Here is a 21159-nt window from a genome sequence, read left to right on the forward strand (position 1 = left end):
GGAGGCTCCATGGCTGTGGCATTTGGGGGAATAGCTAGGGGCAGAACTGTATGGAGGGTGAAAGTAGGAGGGCAGGCTTGTTGAGGCCCACCAAGAACGAGTGGGGGCAGAGACGGCTCTGAAAGCAGAGGTATCCTCATGCCTGGGGCGGCTCCGAAGGCAGGATAGAGTGAGGGGGGAGGAGCTGGAAAAGGTCAACTTTGAACCCTGGAGCGTTTGTCGTTAGCGGAGGCAGCCTTGCGCTCGATTCAGCTCCAAATGTCCAAGGGTAGGACAGGGGAGAGAGCTGGGGAAGGCTGGTTGAGGAGAAGGATTTAGAGCCTCTGAGGTTGGTGATACTCCGAGCGGTGGCGGCTTGCAGACTCCTGCATCAGGGTGCCCGGTGGTTGGGAGCGAAATGAGCGGAGACTGGAAAGGGAGAGAAAGGAGAGGTGGTGGCTTGCTAGGCGCTTGGCCTGATGCCAACGCCGAGCTGGCTGAAGGCCTTTTACGGGATGGAAGTTTGGTGAGGGAGAAATGGCCTGTACCTGAAACCCCAGAGGGTTGTGAGCAGTCGGGGTGTTTGCGAGCTGGAGCGTCACATCTAGAGGAACTGGTAGAAGGTAAGGATTTGGTTATCATGTTTTCAGGGGTTTTAAAAGTAGAAGGAATGTCATGTTGGGAAGAGACGTATAAATCATATAACTGGATTTTGCTTAGCCTGCAAGAAAAGTGGATGTTGTAGCGGCTAGAGCTTGGCGAGGTTTATTAACTGTACATTTTGAAATGACAGGTATAGTTGGGTGGTTGGCAGAGGTTGAAGATCTGAGTGATCTGGATGGTGGAAGAGATTCCTACATCTTGGAGTGCGGGTTGCTGAGCAAGAAGCTCTGTGTCCTCAGCTTGGAGAAGCTGGATCGATAACGGCATTGGACGGAGAAGTGTCTTTGCCGGGATCGGATGGCTGCGATGAAGCATTGATGGTAGAGTTGAAGAGTTCCTCATTGGAGGGAAAGAGATCCAGTTCAGACATCTTGCTGGCTTGAGGATGGGACCCACTTGTCAGGAGAGTTGTCACAGGAAGTAGGTAAGCAGCGCTTATATACTCCTGCTCGTTGGCTGTGATTTGTCAGATTAAAATTAACATGTTTCTCCCGAACCTCCATTTTATAGTTCCTTCACTTTCCTTCCTATTTTTCAATATGAAGGGGTGCTTATAGCAATGCCTTATTACTTCCCTGTTGGCTAGTGGGCATTGCCCTTTCAGTAGCACAGCATTATGGTATATGGCTCCCAAAGCATCAGCTACTGAGGCAGCATCGAAGTGACCGACTTGAAAGGGAACGCCTCAGTTACTGGTGTAATGGTATAGGGTTTCAAGGTCATCACCCCTAGGAGGAGCTCCCATAGTGTCAGCTACTGACACAGCATCTCATTCCCTCCTTTCAGAAAACCAAGGTTACATCAGTAACCGAGACATTATTTAAGGAGAACTGGTAATATACTAAATTCCAACTTGACAACATGCTTTCAGCATCCTCCTTGAAATATTTTTTATGTTTGAAGTTTGATAGACTCCAGGTTAATAGCATGAATAAATGCTATGTATTTTCACATGCTACTTTTTCTGATTTGTGTACATAGCTACATGTTCACTCCTGAAAATTGTTTACTTTATTGTTTTATTGTATTCTTCTACAGTCCTTTTTCTGGGGTCAAATCAACCCTAAATAGAAACAATGTAACTTAATTAGATAACACTCTAAAAAAGTGCATGTCTTCTTTGTGATAGTGTGTTAAAGGTTCAATACTCTCAGTCTACAGGGTTTTGATTTGGTCAGAAGAACATACTATAAAATAATTTGAAGGGAAAAAATAAGTTAATTTAGAAATGACAATTATAATTTTTACATGTACAGTATTGTTGTCTAACCCTAACCCTGACCCAAAACATCAAAATAGTTAAATCAATCTTAACAGAAAATGAGAATTACATTAATATACAATTACATTAATAAGTTACAAAATACTACATATTCTCAGAGATGCTTGCTTTAAAACACACTATAACTATATATTGCTATCCTTACTGTGGTACATTCCTTTCCTTGATCAGCATTCAAGAGAATTAAGACTGATCCAAGGAAAAACATGCTTTCATTTTGTGACACAATCATTTAAAAAACATATTCTGTGTGATATATGGAAAACTCCTACCATGCAATGAAGTGACAAAGAACAAACTATTTGTCAGGATGATGAAAGTTTGGCTACAGTATCATCATCCAGCTACTGTAACTTTTTTTTAAACTATATTTAGAATATGACTTAAATGTATTTATCAGTGGCTGTGGAGTTTTTTATATGTGTGCATGCAACTCTCACTTCTCCCTTTTGTTTTCTAAAGAGAAGTTAAACATTTTAGAGGTGCGTTCCCAAAAAGATCTGAAAGTCCTTTGTTTGCTAAATCAAATTAAACAATAGTATTATAGTGGGTTTGCCCAATGAATAATGGTTGAATACAACATAAAATGCAATAGTTCCTCTTCAAATTCTTGAGGAACAAGTTTGTGCAATTCTAAAAGTTTAAATGCAATATTTTTGTTTTCCGGCAATAACAGCTTTTCGCAGCCGAATCCAGAATCTCATGCTACTCAAAGTCTCCCTGCTCCACTTCAGGTATGTGTTCTTTTTCAGATGCTTATGAAGATCAATCACTTTCTTCAACTTCTTCTCTTCCACATCTTCCAGAATGATGATGATGATGTTGGCATTACGTTCCATCACAAACCAGGACTGAGCCAATTCAAACTCAAAGCGACACCAGGCACTATCAATGAAGTGTTGAGACACAACCACAATGAACTTATGGCTACCCATTATTCCTTCATCAATAATGTTGGAGGCAATGGACTTCCCTGCTTGAAAGTCACGCATGTGAAGGCAAAGCTGAATAGGTGGAAACCCGTTCTGCAGATTTTCCACTAATTCATTCATGACCCAGACTTCATCATAACTTGAGAAAATCACAAATGCATCATAGGAACATTCTTGTTGTCTGGCAGACCTATAACCTCTGAGAAGTATACAACAATACTTAAGATAAAACTGGAACCTATAAACAATGATTGATAAAATAACTATTACTGTAAGAAAACATAACAATAAAATAATTGTAATCCTTTTGTTGTGCACACAGCTGTCAATGTCAAAGTCAATTGCTCTAAAATCTGAGTTTGGTGACAACATTGTACAAATAATATCATTTGGTTCTTTCAGAACTTTCTGGTTTTCAATAATCCACAAAATTAAATCTGTTTGGGAGCAGGAGCAATCAATAGGGTTAGAGGACAAATCAAACACTGAAAGGTTAGTGGGCAACTTTTGAAGAACATTAAGTGGGATGCTAGTAATGCTGTTTTTAGCTACATAAACTGATGTTAATTTATTCAGGTTTGAGTAGGCCAGAAAATCTAGAATCATTAACTTGTTTCCACTGAGATTCAAAAGTTGAAGCCTTTGAAGATCTTTGAAAGAGCTGGGGTGTAATTCTACAATACGACAGAATGACATGTCAAGGTGCTCTAAACTTGTGAGATTATTAAATATATATCTTGACACATCACTCTGAAAATTATTGCCAGCTATCTTAAGAACATTAAGACTGCTCAGCCCATAAAAGCAATATATGTTACAAAATGTGATACTTGAATAGGAGACATCCAGATACCTCAAATACTTTAAGTTAGATAAATACGAATGATATCCCATACCTGCAACCCTTGTATGATGGAAATCCAGAATCTCAAGGGAATCAAGTCCTTCAAAGCCTCTTTCAGAAAGACTAACGTGCGAATTTAGACTCAAATTCAAGTACCTGATTTGAGGGGTGCCATTCAAAAGATTTGGGCAGCATCCGAAATACCATGTCATTTGATTAGAACTCAAATCTATGTATTGAAGCTTAGGGATGTCTACTAAGCTTTCAGCACCAAGTACTTTAATGTTGTGCGTTATTACTAGTTTTTCCAAAGTATGGAGATGTGAAATTTGTTTACCTGGCAAAATATCTAAACGACTGGAAATCAAGTTAAGCTCCTTAATTTCATGAAATGGCATGACAGCCCCATTAGGAATAAGAACACCCGTTACCGATACATTTGTGGCGTTAATCATACAGCGAAAGATATTAACTTGCTGGTTAGGCGTGTCTTTCATGAAATAATATACCTCCTGGAAATAAATAGAGCAAAGGCCATCTAGAAAGTCAGTGTCTGGTAAGTAAATCCTGTAATCATCCCAGAACTTTCCAAATATTAGTCTTTTGACATAAAGACCACAGAGAGCCTCTAGACCAACTTTTTGAACAGCAACTGAAACAAAGGAAGATCGTATGTCCAACTCCCTCAGATACATTTCTTTGAAAGCTCCTGGTTCTATGTGTAATAAAGGATTCCTAGAGAGTATTAAAGTTATGTTTCTGCTCATCTCTCGCAACACAATGGTGTGATTCTTTTTTATGATGGATATATTGTTGGCATGTAGATCAAGTAAAGAGAAGTCTTTGAAGGTGCTCATAAATGAAGGGAGAGTCATGAATTGAATGTTATTTGTTCCAACTTTAAGTTCCTGTAGCTTGGTCAGATTATTCATATGAAGCTGTAAGGAAGTGAGACCAACATCCACAAGCATGAGTCTTTGTATATTGCGTAAAAAATTAAAGCATCCAGGTCCAATATGTGTAATAGGATTTCCAGTGAGAATCAAAGTAGTCAAATTCTGCACATTGTAGAAAGCATCATTTTCAATGCCCTTGATGTAGCATCTAAAACCAAGTACATAAACTCAATATTACTTACTGGTACATAACTTTTTTACATGGTAAATGGTACAACAACTGACATTTAAATGGTAAAGACTGCTATGTGCTTACCTTGACAGATCAAGGAGTTGCAGAAAAGACAAAACTGGAAATACAGTCTTCTGTAAGAATTTCAAGACATTAAAACTGAAATCCAGCTTTTGAACCGAGGAAGGTATACTGAGTGGTATATAGCTGAGGTTTCTTCCCATGCATGAGTAGTGCAGATTTTCAGTAATCTAAGGTTTTGAGTTTTGATATCAAAATTAAAACAATTACACAGAAAACCACTGGCTATGTTATTCAGCCAGAATGCAAATGCAAATAAAATTTCACAACAGTAATTTCAAAAGTTAAAATCAAGATACTTACTTTTGTGCATGTTTCTTCAGCACCTATGGAAAAAAATACCATAAAGGCACTTAAAGTGAAGAAATTCATCTCAGATTCTCTTATCTAGATGCTCTCGATCTGTCATAAAAGTGTGTCTGCTCTGATAAAGGTAATTGAATATAAGGAACAAATGCCATGGTTTTCATCAAAGGGGAACTATTGGCATAAAGATGTCATAGAAATGTATGAGCTTACGCTTAATTTGGTAAATCTTGAATGAAGAAGTAACTTTCTGAATAGCCCAAATGAATTAACAAGGGGAAACCACTTCATAAATATAATCAATAATAACACATTGAAATAAGGAATTCAAAGAAAGATTTTAACTGCCTCTTTAATTCATATAATAATTGGAATATTTAAATATTTATACCTTGATATATTTTATAAATAGCTAAAGCTCCAAAGAAAGCAGGGAAAATGTGGAAAATCCATAATGACCAGTAACTGCAATTCTAAACAAAAGACACCTAATATTTAAAGGAATTATTATCGAAACCAGCTCACCATAAATTTGCATGCTTATGTAATGACATATTATCATTGGGCCGGATCAATAATAAAGTTTAGAAAACAAATACGATAACACAGATTTTTCTTTACATAAAATCTACGGTAGCTGTGGACTCAGTAAGACAAAAAGGGATTTGAACTTGGTGAGCTACCAGCAAATGGCACTGCACAAAACCCAAACTCAAGAATTTTGGGACACTTCACTTTATGCTTTTTCTGCTATGAGCGCTATCCTCATTGACACTGAAACCTGTTACACTGATCTGACCTTTACATTGCAGCCATAAACTTTTTTATTTTTATTTTGAAAACTAAAACCAAGGCCACTTTTCTCATCAATGTCAACATCATAATGGTTGGCCCTGGTTGAAATATTTAGCCTATATTTTGAGGTATAATTTCATTTAGAAGTGCTGTATTAAAATAAAATTTGCATGAGTTTTTAGAAGTGGCTGCTTATAATAAACCCAATGAAATAAACAATAGCTTACTTATCTGTGAATTATACATTATATGGGTAATTCTACAGAAGTGGTGCAAATTCAGGTTGGATGTGTTTTACATTTTTTTAATAATTACTTCCCAAACTTATTTTACATTTGTATTGCACTGTATCTGAAATTTATAAATTCACTAAGGGTACACTGATATCTTTTAATGTATTTTCACAATTATTCCTAATTTTAGAAAGCGTCCCTATTTTTGTCAAAATCAAAACATAACAAAAAAACTGTAATAAATAGGAAACAACTAAGTATTCTTCATTTTTGTTGATTCAACATAAAATAATCATTTTTAGTAAATTTGTTGGTGCCTATATACATTTTTTAAGTAATTTCAGAACTATTTTCTATTCCCTGTTATACTTTAATTTATGCAACTACTGTAAAAATCAATCCCATGATACCATGTTGATATTCATAGAATACATGTCCCATCCTGGTCACCATTAAAAAAGAAAGAAAAAGAAATCATGGTATAACATTAACTGTTTTGTAAAAAAAAAACTAAAAAAAAAAACTTTCGGTTTTGACCTTGATGTTTTGGTAGTGACCTTATTTTCACGGAACACCCTTTACTTATTTGTTTTGCACATCAAGTCACTTAATGACACTTTAAGCAAGTATGTTCAGGTATGTTCAGGTTTCAGGTATGTTGTGGTCTGTTGTACATTCACCTTCAATTGACGTACAAGGTGGAGTTATTTCCCTGCAGAAGGTCTCTAGTTCTTTCTGTGCTTTCTTCCGTGCCATATGCTGTTTTTGAGTTGCGCTCCATCTTGCACGTGTGTATCCCTTCTCCCTGTCTGTCAAGTCTTTTACATTTTTAAATGTTCCTTCTTGCTTTTGTCTTAAATTTTTATTCTCTTTCTTTTTGTAAGCTAATTGTTGATATCTTATGGGGTCATCCCTGATCCTCCACCAATATTCACATAGGCGCTCAGCTGTACTCTTGGGCACATTTGCATCTCTTGTGTCTATCTGCCTGTATCAGTCTACAAGTAAAAACATTAATAGATTTACACTCACTGAGCAATTTATTAGGAACATTATGATCTTAATTATGTGTCCGATTAGTTCTTCTGCTGTTATAGCCTAAAGGTTCAACATGTTGTGCATTCTGAGATGATATTCTTCTCACTACAATGGTACAGAGTGGTTATCTGAGTTACCGAAGCCTTTCCGTCAGCTCGAACCAGTCTGGCCATTTTTTGTTGACCTCTCTCATTAACAAGGCATTTCTATCCACAGAACTGCCCCTCACTGGATGTTTTTTTTTTAGTTTTTGTTTTTTGGCACAATTCTGAGTAAAATCTGGAGACTGTTGTGTGTCCCATGAGATCATTAGTTGGCACCAACAATCATGCCATGGTTGAAATCACTGAGATCAAATTTTTTCCCCATTCTGATGGTTGATGTGAACATTAGCTGAAGCTCCTAACCCATATCTGCATGATTTTATGCATTGTGCTGCTGCCACATGATTGGCTGATTAGATAATCACATGAATAAGTAGGTGTACAGGTGTTCCTAATAAAGTGCTCGTGAGTATATGTATTATATGTATAAATTATGTATATTTTTACAAATTAAATCTGAACGAACAACTACCAAAACAAATATGTCAATACCAAAACAACCATAGCTTGTTCGGTAATGACAAAAAATGTTTCGGTATTGACTGTTTGGGGTTTGAAAATTCAAGCTAATTTTGCCCTTATATTAAAATGTCAGCACAGTAGAACTCTAGACATTACTCATTTGAACAGAGGACAGACACAAAATGTAATTCTTTCAAATGTCACATTTTGTGTTTTATAAGATTAACAACAAGTTCGGTAATGACACTTTTTAAAAACACATCCAGGTTTTCTGACTTTACAACATTATTATTTCAAAATGCTAAAATACATCTACTCACCACATGGTCCAGGGAGAGGAAATTGCATAATTTGTCTTCCTGGTCACATAGTTTGGGGTATAGCCAAGTTTTGCTTCAGACCTTAGAGACTTTTTGTGATTGTTTCGGTATTGACAAAAAAATGGAGGGCAACTATTCTTCAAACTTAATAAATTATTTAAAAATTTAAAAGGCAGAAAACTCATGTCAACTAAATTTCAGTAGGACTTGACAAGGTGCTTTATGTTTAAGTGTTTAAAAAAATATGTAAAAATAATTTAGGCTATTGGTGTATAATTTGTAAGTGTATTTTTCGAGGTTAGATTGGGGAACATGTGCCACCCAATAGAAAATAACATATAAACCACTATTTTTAAAGATTTGATTTTTAAAATCAAAGATAAAGATTTTTATTACATCAGTTATTTCTGTTGCCTCTGTTAGAACTCAACTTGACTTTTATAAATATGTGTCAGTTGCCTATAAAATGCCCTTACATATATATATACATACAGGGTTGTGAGGATTACTTTTGAAATGTATTCCTCTACAGATTACAGAATTCATGCTGTAAAGTGTCATTTGTAATGTATTCCGTTAGATTACTCAAGATCAGTAACGTATTCTAAATACTTTGAATTACTTCTTCAGCACTGGTAGATTTTTTCACTTGTTTTGACTATAAAAACTCTGCCAGTACAGTAAGACAAAATACACTTGTTAAAAATACATTCTCTGAAAAACCTAAATATCTCATGCAGTGTTGTTTCTAAAACTAGATCAATCAAACTGATCTTGTTTTAAGGATTTTTAGATATTTTTACAGGAAAACAATTTAAAAAAAATATTATCAAGAATATGATTTTTGCCCTAATATCAAAGGTCTTACTAGAAAAAAAGAAATGATTATCCAACGTGAATTTTCTTGATTAAAAAATATGATCGTGCCTGGTAACATGTGCATGTAAAATGGCTAGAAATATAATTTTATTTTAGCGTAAAGCTGACAATTTACACAAGGTTTATTTCTATTTCTTCTGCTCCAAACTTACTTCAAACTTACTTCTCTGTCTGCTCGTATGAATGTAACACATCATAAGAAAGTGTTTCACTGCTGTTCAAATGCACTTTGGATCGCATCATTTATATGTATAAATGTTTTCCATCTGAAAAGACTAAATATTAAATGAAACAAATGACAATAAAATGCAAAGTAATCTCTTCAGTGATCAAAATACTTTATGAATGTAACTGTATTCTAATTACCAATGATTTAAATTGTAACTGTAGTGGAATACAGCTACTTATATTTTGTATTTTAAATACGTAATCCCGTTACATGTATTCTATTACTCCCCAACCCTGTATATATATATATAAATATACACTACCGGTCAAAAGTTTTGAAACACTTAACTTAAATGTTTCTCATGATCTTAAAGATCTTTTGATCTGAAGATGTATGTTTAAATGTTTGAAATTAGTTTTGTAGACAAAAATATAATTGTGCCACCATATTAATTTATTTCATTATAAATCTAAAATTTAATAAAAAAAATAAAAAAACGTTTTTGAAATGGATGACTTGGACCAAATAATAAAGAAAAGCAGCCAATAATTGCCCAACATAGATGGAAACTCCTTCAATACTGTTTAAAAAGCATCCCAGGGTGATACCTCAAGAAGTTGAGAAAATGTCAAGAGTACATGTCTGCAAATTCTAGGCAAAGGGTGAGTACTTTGAAGATGCTAAAATATAACACAGTTTTGATTTATTTTGGATTTTGTTTAGTCACAACATAATTCCCATAGTTCCACTTATGTTATTCCGTAGTTTTGATGACTTTACTATTATTCTTAAATTTGATATATATATATATATATATATATATATATATGCGGGGGACATTATGTAATTGAGCGGAGAAATTAAGGTGAGTACCTTACATTACAGTGGCCAGTGTTAGCAGTTTCAGCGATTTGGCTATCCTTGTTAATTTTATTTTCTTATTTTTTCGTCGGATGGCAAAAAATCTGCATCCAAATTGAAAGTCGCGCAGCAGGCAAGAGACTGGCGCGCATCAGTATGATGATCTTAACGGTAGTTCATACTGAGGAGAAGCATTGTGAAAATTCAATATCAGCAATCGCAGACAATCGCATTTGGACGGGATTAAATTACTCAGAAGACCCTTGAGTTAGCCGAAAAACAGGTAATTTGCTCTGGAATTTTTACAGAGGTTGTGTGTGAAAAACACAGACTTGTCAGATTCGGACGGGATTAAAATCACAGCTAAGTCTGTGAAATGCGAATTTCCCTAACCTCCTCAGGGAAAACTAGTCCCGTCCGAATATGTGCTTTCAGCCTGTCAAACATTTAGCATGTTTTCATAGTGTAGTAGCTGAAGCGGATCTTTGAGGTTTAATGTCATATTCAGATTCATTATAGTTGTCAGCTGAAGACGCTATTTTGCTACTGTTGTGTTTGACAACTGTGAGAAGACGCACTGCTCTAAAAAGGTGCCTCAGGTTGTTCCTGGCAGGGTACTCAGCCTCGGACTCCCATTTGGTTAGGATCAAGGAGCTCTAAAATACCGGTTACCTTTAGGGAGGGTTAGGGCATCTGCTGCCTACCAGGAACAAACTCAGGTACCTTTATTCACTAGACGCTGTTCGGTATCGGTTTTAACAGTATTCTAGAGCTCCGTGGTCTTCACGGTATCTTTGGAGGACAGTGTTTTGGAAAGAGGGCGTGTCTAATTTAGTAAATTCACATCTTATCTACCACGAGGTTAAAAATTGTCAAATACTCTTTCTGTTGGGATTTGTATTTGCTTCCATTTACATATCACCATTAGCATGTAACGTGACCCCTTACCTCGGGTAAATTAGATTTCATTAACAAGTTCATAATAATTCTCAGGGCCGGTGTCCTGAAAATATATGCTACCTATCAGGACAACGCTATGTTCGCGTAGTTTTAGGATTGTGTTTGGGGTAGGGCTTAGTACAGCCTCACACCATAATCACACTATCTGATAGTTATGCTGGTAGCAAATCCTGATAGATTTAATCTACCTGACAAGATATGCTATCAAGATTTTAAACACATTTCATGCTGTTGTTGTATATACCGACAGGTTTTTCCGTGATGTTTAACTTTTCATATCAGATTTTACTGCTAGTAGCACAGATTGTCAGAACACCGGCGCCACAGAGCAGAGAGGTAATTAATTAGTTGTATATGCTCATATTGAAGCCATCAAACCCATTTTTTAATTGCAGAATTCCTATTAAACAACTAAGCTACCCATAAAGCCTGAAGAGATAGATCCACCACAGTCGCAGCAAAAGAGCTCTGCACCGACCAACTCCCTTCACGCACTGTGAATGACACAATCAAGTCGGTTCTCCTTATATCTCAAACTACTTGTGTATCTGGATCATTTGCAATACATTTTAAATATATTTATAATCAACAGTTTTCTATACTTTCAGTTTTTCATTCATTTCATAAATCGCAATGCTTCGTGGCTTTGTAGTTCACGATCAAATTAAAGACGTTAAGCAGTCTTATACCTTTTGTCTAATTTTCAAACACTTTTATTGCTTCAAATCAAAGCTTGTAATCATGGGATTCACCACAAAGCTGGTTGGTTTGGTTTATGGCTTAGAACGGCAAAACATCCAAGAGTGTTTTTTCTCAATTTTCTTCCCCAGTGACTCATGCTGTAACAGCCCATTTAGGAAGGTGAAATTTGCCAAGAATTGTCCTAAGTGGTTTAATCTTTTCTCCCAAGCACTACATACAATAGACACTGATGGGTAAAATCAGGAAGGTACTTGTTCTAAACTAAAAAGACACTATTGACAGGCAACCACCTTTATTTATCCATATATCTGAGCCACTCAAAGATGAGGGAATAAACTTATGGGACAATAATTGACCACAGTAGAGGGCAATCAACATATGGATCAATGGCATTGCAACTTCTTGCTTTAACCTTTAATCTAAAACGAGGCTAGTTGACAGACAAGGACATTAAAGACAGAAGTGACAGTGTAAACATTCATGTAGAGAAGCAAAAATAATAATAAAAATAATAAAACAGGAAGTCAAATTAAAACATTGATTAGTATGTAACAAAACAAAGGGAGCAGGAGCCAAAACCCTATTATTATTATTTTTTTTTTTCTATTAGCTCAGCATACATTTCTACATGGCATGCAATAAGGCACCTAACTAACACAATGAATCTATTGCTACTTGAAGCACAATAGTTATCCAATGGAAAAAGAATGAATAATTCCAATACAATGTTCACTCCATAAAAACGGTATTTCCCTTTCAGATTACCCAAACCGTATTAAAAAAATACATCCATTTGTAAAAGATTTTCTTCATACACGACTGTAAATAGAAAGCTCAAACCCATGGAATTCGGGAAGGAAAAATAATGAAGCAAACATTTTCAAAAATGCAAGCTATATTTTGTATTTGCTTTAAAGTATACACAATCTATTTAGTACATGTTGATACTCTGCTAAATTTATCCAGAAAACAACTATTTGCTATACATGGCTGTCTGACAATAGCAATGGCTGAGCAACTTGTAGCAAATGTGCAGTAGGCCATTGGTAACAGAGAGAAGTATCAGTGAGAAGCACTGAAGAGATTTTGGGGAATACTTAAGATGTGTAAAAAAATAAACAAAAACTGTAATTTCTAAATTAAGCCAAACAGCGTCTGCTGTAGACTGGCACAATGTAAATGTAAATTGGGCAAAGTTTCCCAAAAAAAACAATGTAAATTTCAGTTGATTTTGTTGGGTCTACCCTATATGAACACACTTGACTGATTGCACGAAATGGTTAATAACTGGGTGGTAAATGCAAAATCGCTTTACACTTGACTCAATTCTAAATCAAGTGTTCCCCATTTTGCTTAGCTCTCATTAGTCAACTGCTGGGAGTTAGTCAAGTTAGAAGTGATGATATTTTAGATTGCATATTCAGTCATTTTACATCAAAAGGATTTACAGTTATTAATATAGCCTTAACTTTCTCAAGACAGCTCATTCCAAACTAGTGACATCCCCTGAAAACACCACCCCATTTTACCTATACGAGATGGATAAGACTAACTGTATCATACATCAAAATCCTTAATTTTTAGAAAAGCACACTACTTACCTATACATATCTATATAACAGGAAATCAACACATATTTACACATGATATCAGCGTCTCAGCCCATTAATGATATAGATACAGGTGGGTAATGATACAGACTAAGGGAGTGACTAATGAAGTCTAGACAAATTTGCTAAATTCTCTGCAATTCAAAACTGACAAGACCTAATACGCAGTTCAAGATTGTGCCAGTCTTTACCATTAACTTACAAAAGCTTCCTAAAGCCAGGAGCTTAATATGACTGACACAAGTCAGTAATGATGGAATATCAATAACTTTCATCTAGTTTTAATCATACAATTGTCACTGAGGAACATGAAGTATCATGTCAAACTGTATTAGCACATTATACAGGGAGTTATAAACTCAAAGCCAATCATACCATATTGAAATTAATTGCTCTTGAAAAGATGAAGGACTTGTTTTTAAAATGAGTTCCTTCAGATCAGGTTCACAGCGACTTTTCTTGCATCCATTACCAAGCTGGCCTGAATCAAGGGTGGGATGAACCACTTGTGGGAGAAGAAAAACCTTACTGATATTCATTCTTACTAATATGAATTCTGTGATGCCTAGATAATGAAGAAGAATGATTGAAACCCTTTCCACACTGAGAGCACCTATAGGGTTTCTCATTTTCAAGGATTGTCTGTTTCAAGATGGTAGTGTGGGGGAATCCCTTTCCTGTTGCAATTGCACTATAAGAGGGCTTCTCCTCCAAATGAACCCGTTGGTGTCTTGCAAGAGAGGATGGATGATTGAACCTCTTCCCACAGTGTGCACAAGTGTAGGACTTTCCATCAGAATGAGTTCTCTGGTGTCTGGATAGTGATGACGAGTGATTGAAGCTCTTCTCACAATGGTTGCAGCTGTATGGTTTTTCACCTGTATGCATTCCCCTCTTCATTGGTGTATCAAACGGGAAATCTTTATCACCCTGGGCATACATCTTTGCCTCCAGGTGAACCTTGTGGTGTCTTGACAAGGAAGAGGAATGATTAAAACCCTTGTCGCATTGAGAGCACCGGTACGGCTTTCCACCCTGATGGACTAGCTGGTGCTTCTTGAGGTGGCGTTTCCTAACAAAGCTCTTCCTACACTGGTTGCACTTGTAGGGCTTCTCTCCAGAGTGAATTCTCTGATGTTCTCTCAATGTGGTTGCAGCTGCGAAACACTTCCCACACTGGGTGCACCTGTGTGGCTTCTCACCAGTATGGGTCTTCTGGTGCTGTTTTAGATTGGAAGCCGTCGCAAAGCCTTTACCACACTGTGGGCAGGTAAATGGCTTGTCACGGGCATGCAGCTCTTGATGTTTCTTTAGATGGCGTCTGCGTACAAAACTTTTTCTGCATTGTGTGCATTTGTAGGGTTTGTCGTCAGAATGCATTTTCATGTGCTCTCGGAGAGTAATGGCAGCTGCAAAGCTTTTACCACACTCTGAACATCTGTGTGGCTTTTCAGGAGAGTGCATCAACTGGTGAGGTTTCAAGTTGAATGCATCAATGACTCCTTTGCCAACCATCTCAAGGCCAGTGGTGTAACTTTTCTCTTTCATGTGAATCCTCATGTGACTTCTCAGGCTGGCCTCAATAGCAAAGCTCTCGCCACAATGGACACAAATGTAGGGGTGAGTGGCTCTATGGATTTCAAAATGTTCGTGGAGATCAGTCATACTGCCAAAAATTTCACCACACTCACTGCATTGCAGGCCATGGGCCTCATGTATAATGACACCATTTTCTGACTCCACTGTAAGCTCTCCTCCGTGGTCAGACTCCACCTTCACAATATGCTCTCCACCACCGATCTCAGTCTTCAACAGCACCTCGCCGAGCAAATGCTCGGTTTTTATTTCTGCACTGCTGAAGTACTGATGATGATCATGGTGAATTTCAGATTTTATGTAGTCATGGTCCGTCTCGGTTACAACATCCACACAGGTCACAGCCCCTAAGTCACCATGAATAGCTTCCAGGTCAAGCCTTTTGTCCTCTTGAGTCATAATCTCAGTCTCTGCTCCATAATGCAAGTCACCAACTTGCGTATGGGCTATGACACACTCAGATCCCAATGTATCGAGACCTGGTGTGTCACAGTCAGTCTCTGACTCTGCCATCAGGACGCACTCCAGCCTGACAACTTCCGTCTTTCCGTTTAAGTGAAACGACGCGTTGCTCAATGAGCCCCGCGCCCTCGAAAAGAAACTTGAATGATTTTTATGTTTCAGGCCGAGTCAGGATCAGTCCTGCCTGTTGGGAGAGAACAAACCTTTTTAAACTCTGTTACATAATGAAAATGAGATGCTTTATCTGACACAGAATTACCTTTTAACTTGATGTTTGTTAATTCATTGATCATGTTTGAGAAACGTTAAAAGAAACTGGCTACACTGAAGCCTGCAAAATAAATTCAGAAACAAATGCAGTCCTCTACCTAGATTTCTAGAAAGTAAATAATTGCAACACTGAATGCATTACTAGGGATGTCACGATACTGTATCGGAATCAGGTCTGATACTGGGCTCACGTACTCGTAAAAAGGCTCCACTACCAAAAACCGATACCATCTGACATACGAAGGTCATTCATTCAGTGCACAAATTAAATCCATGATCTGTCCTAGTGTGATTATTAACAAGCAAAGGCTGCAATTTCATTAAATATATAGTTTGCATGATTACATGCATATTTACATATTTAGTCAATTAAATCACAGCATTTGAGGTTTAAAATCATATTGTCACGTAGCAATCATCAGCTCTTCCAGATCTGTGAAGCCAGAAACCAGCGTCACTTGGTATCGCCCTTCAAACATCAAAGGCTGCTATTCAATTAAATATATCTACCTTTTTCCTACGTCCCGTGATGCTTAGCGAGAAATATGGGTGTTACTTCCATTGTCAAGTTAACACTGCTGTTGTTGCGGCATTCGTCCATTCATCTTTCGTTGTGATGTTGGGATTTTGAGGACAGCATGTCTGATTTCGTGACGACATGTCAATCACTATATCAGTGTTACTGAACGATAATAAACTGCAAAAAAGTCAGAAAGACAAAGAAAGCGCAAACAAAACCGGCGTGCTGTTTCTCCCAGATGCAGCTGAGGTTTAATCTAAGCATTAACACAACATTTCAAGCAAAATTATCAGTTGTTTCAGTGGAGTACCTGTGTTAGTTCAGCTTCAGATGTGTGTGCTTGTCATCTTGTCACCCTGCATGTTCCAATCAGACAGACACACTGAGGAAGAGCCACAGTTCTCAAGCTTATGTAATTGCTTTTTCAATTTTTCCGATTGGATGGTTATTTCCTTTTAACTCCGCAAGTAAGTTTAAACTTTTGTTTTGCGGATGATTGACAGGTGAGAGGTGGTACTTCGCTGCCGTCAGGGACACAGCAGGACGGCTTTTTAAACCTCAAACACAATGTGGTTTTGACTACCTCTGTATGTGTTTTTGTGATCCAATCACAAAACACTTTGCAACCTGTGTACAACTATATTTAGCACTGACCATTTACGATCGGATCATTCGAAACACGTCTTATTACCAGCTGTAAACAGGGTCTAAAATGATTGCAGCCAGAGCTAGGGAATGCTAATAGAATGACTTCCGGCAGAAGTCCCACCCACATTCATTTTCCCAGTAAGACCCCAAGGAAAAAGGTGGATAGTCTGCATGTGCACATGCATATTTACTTGATTAAATCGCAGCATTTGCAGTTTAAAATCACACTGGCTGTGTCTCGTTTGGAAGGCTGCATGCTAGGTAGGAAGCGTCCTTTGAAGGCTGCGGTATACAGAGCGTCCTCCTTTAAACAAGATAGCCTTCGTAGGACAAACGGAAACGGAACGTAACATGGTTGCTATGACAGCACACCACTCTTTAACAAGCGCTTTGAGTGAGAAGGTATCAAATTCCCTTTGGAAGGGAGTGTATGAGGTAAAATTTAGGAGAGTTATAATGATGTCGACAGAAAAGAAAATAGATTTTACAGGTGAAGTTTTAGTCTAATACTTTATATATATTATATACTCTGCACCCATCTACTGAGGTACTTCAACTTGGGAATTAACATTACTTGCATTTGAACATCATATTTACGGGCAAATTGCCGTCATTTTTTTTTTAGACATTTCCGTTGAAGCAAATTCCGCTTTTCTGAAACGAGACAGCCTCGGAGAATGCATCCTTCCAAACGAGACACAGCCACTGTCACGTAGTGATCATCAGCTCTTCCGGGTATGTGAAGCCGGAAACCGGCAACACCCATCAAAATAAAAGCTCAATTTAAATGGACAAAAAAAGGACAACAGAAATCTCTCACTACTATATGGTTATGCAATACTTACTGTAATATTTAAGTAATGTGTTATATTTAAGCAATACTTCACATCATTATTTGTCAAAAATAACTTCAATGTTGTATTTTAAGGATCTGTATAAAAGCACTTCATATGATAAAAAATAATTCAATGTAATGTTGAAAATAGCTGATAATGGTTCTCTTGTCATTTGATTAAAGTTTCATTAAATTCATTTTTTTTAGACACCCTTTAACAATAAAATTTTATTAAACTGTTGAATATGGAATTTGTGTTGTTCACATGCAGAGGTACTTCTGTTCATGAAAAATAATCTTCACCTTAAATTTGCAAAAGAATGCTTAATGATAGATGACCTTTACATCTTGGTTTTAGTTTGAGATACAGTTGCTGAAACCAATAAAGTCAGCAGGTCAGCTCTCTTGGTTTCGTTTACAGTTATTTTTGTATAGATTGTTTTGAAAACTGCAACACTGCAAAAAAATAAAAACAAAAAACAGGTATTGGCGAGTACTGAAAAGTAGTATCGGTACTCGTTCTCCAAAAAATGGTATCGGGACATCCCTATGCATTACTAATAATACATGTAACAAAGAAACATGGCACTTCAACAAAATGGGCAATAGGCAAGTTAAATATTTGGTCAAGAAGTTCAAACCTACTTAAGTAATGAGAAAAGCGAACAAGTAAGGCTACTGCACAAACAAATCTAATATACAATATCCTTTTATGGGAAAAAAAAAAAAGAGGGGTGTGTAGAAGGACTGAAACAGGGACTGAGCTGTAAACACCAGAGCCTGCAAAAATAACTTGAAAACTGAGGTTGATCTTGAAACAAGTCCAAAGCTAGTTAGCAAAAATGTCTAGCTAATATTGGCTAAGGTTAGCCTATGGACAGTTTATATTTGGCTAATTTATGAGAATGTGTGCATTATAGGTGTAAGGCTCACGTATTCATTGTGATTAAACTTTTACCTTTAGTGGCCAAAAGAACAACGTTAAACCACCCCTCACCTCTTTAAATGTCCAACAGATATAATGAAATGACACCTGTGTTTACAACTTTCTCATATATACACAGCTGACCTGTCAGGTTAGCTGGCTAAATAGCTGCTAGTTAGCTTCCTTGAACATGCATTATCAGCTAACTGTCAGGATAACTAGCAGTTTAGCTCGTTCATAAAATATTTCACTCTCAACTGACAGTCTGTCTACAATTCCTAACATTACTTTACATTTCTGGGTATCACAAAAAAAAAACGTTCAAGTGGCCTACAGCCACGTAGAGGCTGCCAGGGCAGCTTCGAGAACACACGTCTTTGACTGTGGGCATCTTGTGCGCCAGACATTGGAACAGCTAACTAGCTGTAAAATGGCCGCTGCGACTAGCTTCCGCCCCTCAAGAGGCATTTAATACGCACCAAGACTACACACGACGTGAACAAATGCAAATAATATGGGCCACCCTGTACATTAATTCATTTCAATACTCGCGGCTTAAACTTCGCTGTCACCCCCCAAAATTATTCCAAACATAGGCCAACAGCTTAAGATCATGGCTACTTAAAATGGCTAAGCATAGATAGACGTTGTTCGCAAAAGCCCGGGAAAGGCGGCCCCTTCTTATATAACAAGTAACGCGATTCGCGTTTGTGGCGTCGAAATAAACGTTAAACCACGATGTATTTAACGTATTTTGTTGATGTACGTAATTCGGGAAGCAATCGCCTCACTTAGCACCGACGCAGCATTGCTATAAGCTATGGTTATCATGCTATCGTCTTAGCCCATTTCTAGCTGCGTGAAACAAACATGGCCTGTCGTCCTGCTAAGCTGCCTCGCTAGCGGAACACCGCCATTGCTACAAAACACAACCGAGCTTCAAGAGGCCACAAATCTTGCGCCTGATAAGCGCAGCGCGTGCAGACATCCTGTCTGCCGTTAAACTTCTAAAACTAGCATGAAATACAACGTGCGCAGCTTATCGTGTAACATTAATTATGAAAGAATGTGACAAATATAGCAGGCTAGTTAGCCAGCTAAATTGATTAGCAAGGATAATCTCAAAAACTGGACGCACGTTTAAATATATATAAGCAATTTTCTTAAAAATTCCCGACCTCTTTGCCCTTTGATGGATGTTTAGTGAAATGCCCTGCTAGAAGTCTCGGCGAAGACAGCGGCCTGTAGATCTTCGTTCTCTTGCATATGCACTGCCTAGTTGCGGTACACACTCTATCACTCTTTCTCACTCGCTCCCTTCCTCTGTGCGCCGCAGAATGGCGCCACGGCTCATCTGGCGCCAACGGTGTTTGAGCCAGGGGGTCAGAAATTGGCTGGTTAGCAGGTCCCTGTTAGCAACCTGCTGGTAGATACTGGAACTACATCACCTGATGGCAAAAAATATATTTCTCCATAGACAGCCATTCAAAAGTAGCTGTGTTTTATGACGAAATAAAACAATTCCAAGAACCATTTCTATTTAAATTATTTCATTACATTGAAGGGCTCATTAAAGCGTGATGTTTATTTATATTTTTCCCTATCTATTCCCATTGACGAGTGATCAGTCACGTGACACCCGGAACTGAGCACCCATGAGCAAAGATGGCAGCCTCCATTGCGCTGGCTGAGCACAGCCATAAGCCCTGTCCCAATACCCACACTTGCGGTCTTGGCCACTTGAGTGCGCGTGCACGCGAAAGGAAGTAAGTGTTCAAGACCGTCCCATGTCTAAGGCTGCGATCCATTTCAAATTTGTATCCCCTTTCCTCGCAAACTTCACTCCCTCTCATGGACTCGGATGTACGTCACTGTTACGTTGTGCGAGAGTGTCCACTACTGGCGGCAGAATGTCATTAAGAGGGAGAGTTTTGATTTCCAAAGCAGAAGGTATATCCCGGTTAACTTATACAGCTATGGCTCTTCAGGTTGATTATAAAATATCAAAGGAGATTGATGAGATGCTCTTTGGCAAAATAGGATACATTAAATAAGAAAAACGATCTTAATGAACTCGTATGAAAATGGTGGTCTCAATTTCCTGAACTTCGCTACATTAAACAATACATTTAAAATCAACTGGATTAGACAGCTTAAGTATCCAGTATCTATTTGGAATATTATTCCCCTCCATATTTTATCTAGTCTTGGTGGCATAAATTTCTTCCTTGTTTGCAATTTTGATATTAACAAAATACCTGTGAAACTTTCTGCATTTCATCGTCAAGCCTTTCTAGCATGGAGTTTAATTTACAAACACAACTTTTCACCTCACCAATACTTTATCTGGAATAATAAGGACATATTGTTTAAACAAAAGACTATTTTCTTTGAAAATTGGTTTAGAAATAATATGGTTTTGGTGGACCAATTATTTAATTCAGATGGCCTTCTTTTTACTTATAAGGAATTCATGGCAAATATAATATTCCCATACTACCAAGGGGATTCGCAACTGTCTTTGGTGCAATTTCTTCTAAAATACGTATGTTATT

The 21159-nt window shown here is 37.4% G+C and overlaps 2 protein-coding genes across 9 annotated transcripts; both read right to left on the reverse strand.

Moving 5' to 3' along the window:
• Window positions 1-1677: 1677 nt before the first annotated feature.
• LOC127412476 (toll-like receptor 4) lies at window positions 1678-5327 on the reverse strand. Of its 2 annotated transcripts, none has more exons than XM_051648867.1 (3): window positions 5213-5327; window positions 4913-5079; window positions 1678-4804 (listed from the first exon to the last, which is right to left on the reverse strand). In XM_051648867.1, the coding sequence occupies exons 1-3, from the start codon at window positions 5279-5281 to the stop codon at window positions 2566-2568; spliced, it is 2475 nt and encodes an 824-aa protein (XP_051504827.1). In that variant the 5' UTR covers window positions 5282-5327; the 3' UTR covers window positions 1678-2565. The 2 variants fall into 2 exon arrangements, with proteins under 2 accessions (XP_051504827.1, XP_051504828.1); XM_051648868.1 differs by having other exon boundaries at window positions 4913-4962; window positions 5213-5311.
• A 6686-nt stretch (window positions 5328-12013) lies between these two features.
• Window positions 12014-20013, reverse strand: LOC127412480 (zinc finger protein 501-like). Of its 7 annotated transcripts, none has more exons than XM_051648876.1 (4): window positions 19783-20013; window positions 16507-16552; window positions 16187-16318; window positions 12014-15590 (listed from the first exon to the last, which is right to left on the reverse strand). In XM_051648876.1, the coding sequence occupies exon 4, from the start codon at window positions 15455-15457 to the stop codon at window positions 13874-13876; it is 1584 nt and encodes a 527-aa protein (XP_051504836.1). In that variant the 5' UTR covers window positions 15458-15590; window positions 16187-16318; window positions 16507-16552; window positions 19783-20013; the 3' UTR covers window positions 12014-13873. The 7 variants fall into 7 exon arrangements, with proteins under 7 accessions (XP_051504836.1, XP_051504834.1, XP_051504835.1 ...); XM_051648874.1 differs by having other exon boundaries at window positions 16187-16373; XM_051648875.1 differs by having other exon boundaries at window positions 16507-16578.
• Window positions 20014-21159: the final 1146 nt, after the last annotated feature.

The sequence above is a fragment of the Myxocyprinus asiaticus genome, chromosome 21 (assembly GCF_019703515.2).
Source record: "Myxocyprinus asiaticus isolate MX2 ecotype Aquarium Trade chromosome 21, UBuf_Myxa_2, whole genome shotgun sequence".
Taxonomy (NCBI): domain Eukaryota; kingdom Metazoa; phylum Chordata; class Actinopteri; order Cypriniformes; family Catostomidae; genus Myxocyprinus; species Myxocyprinus asiaticus.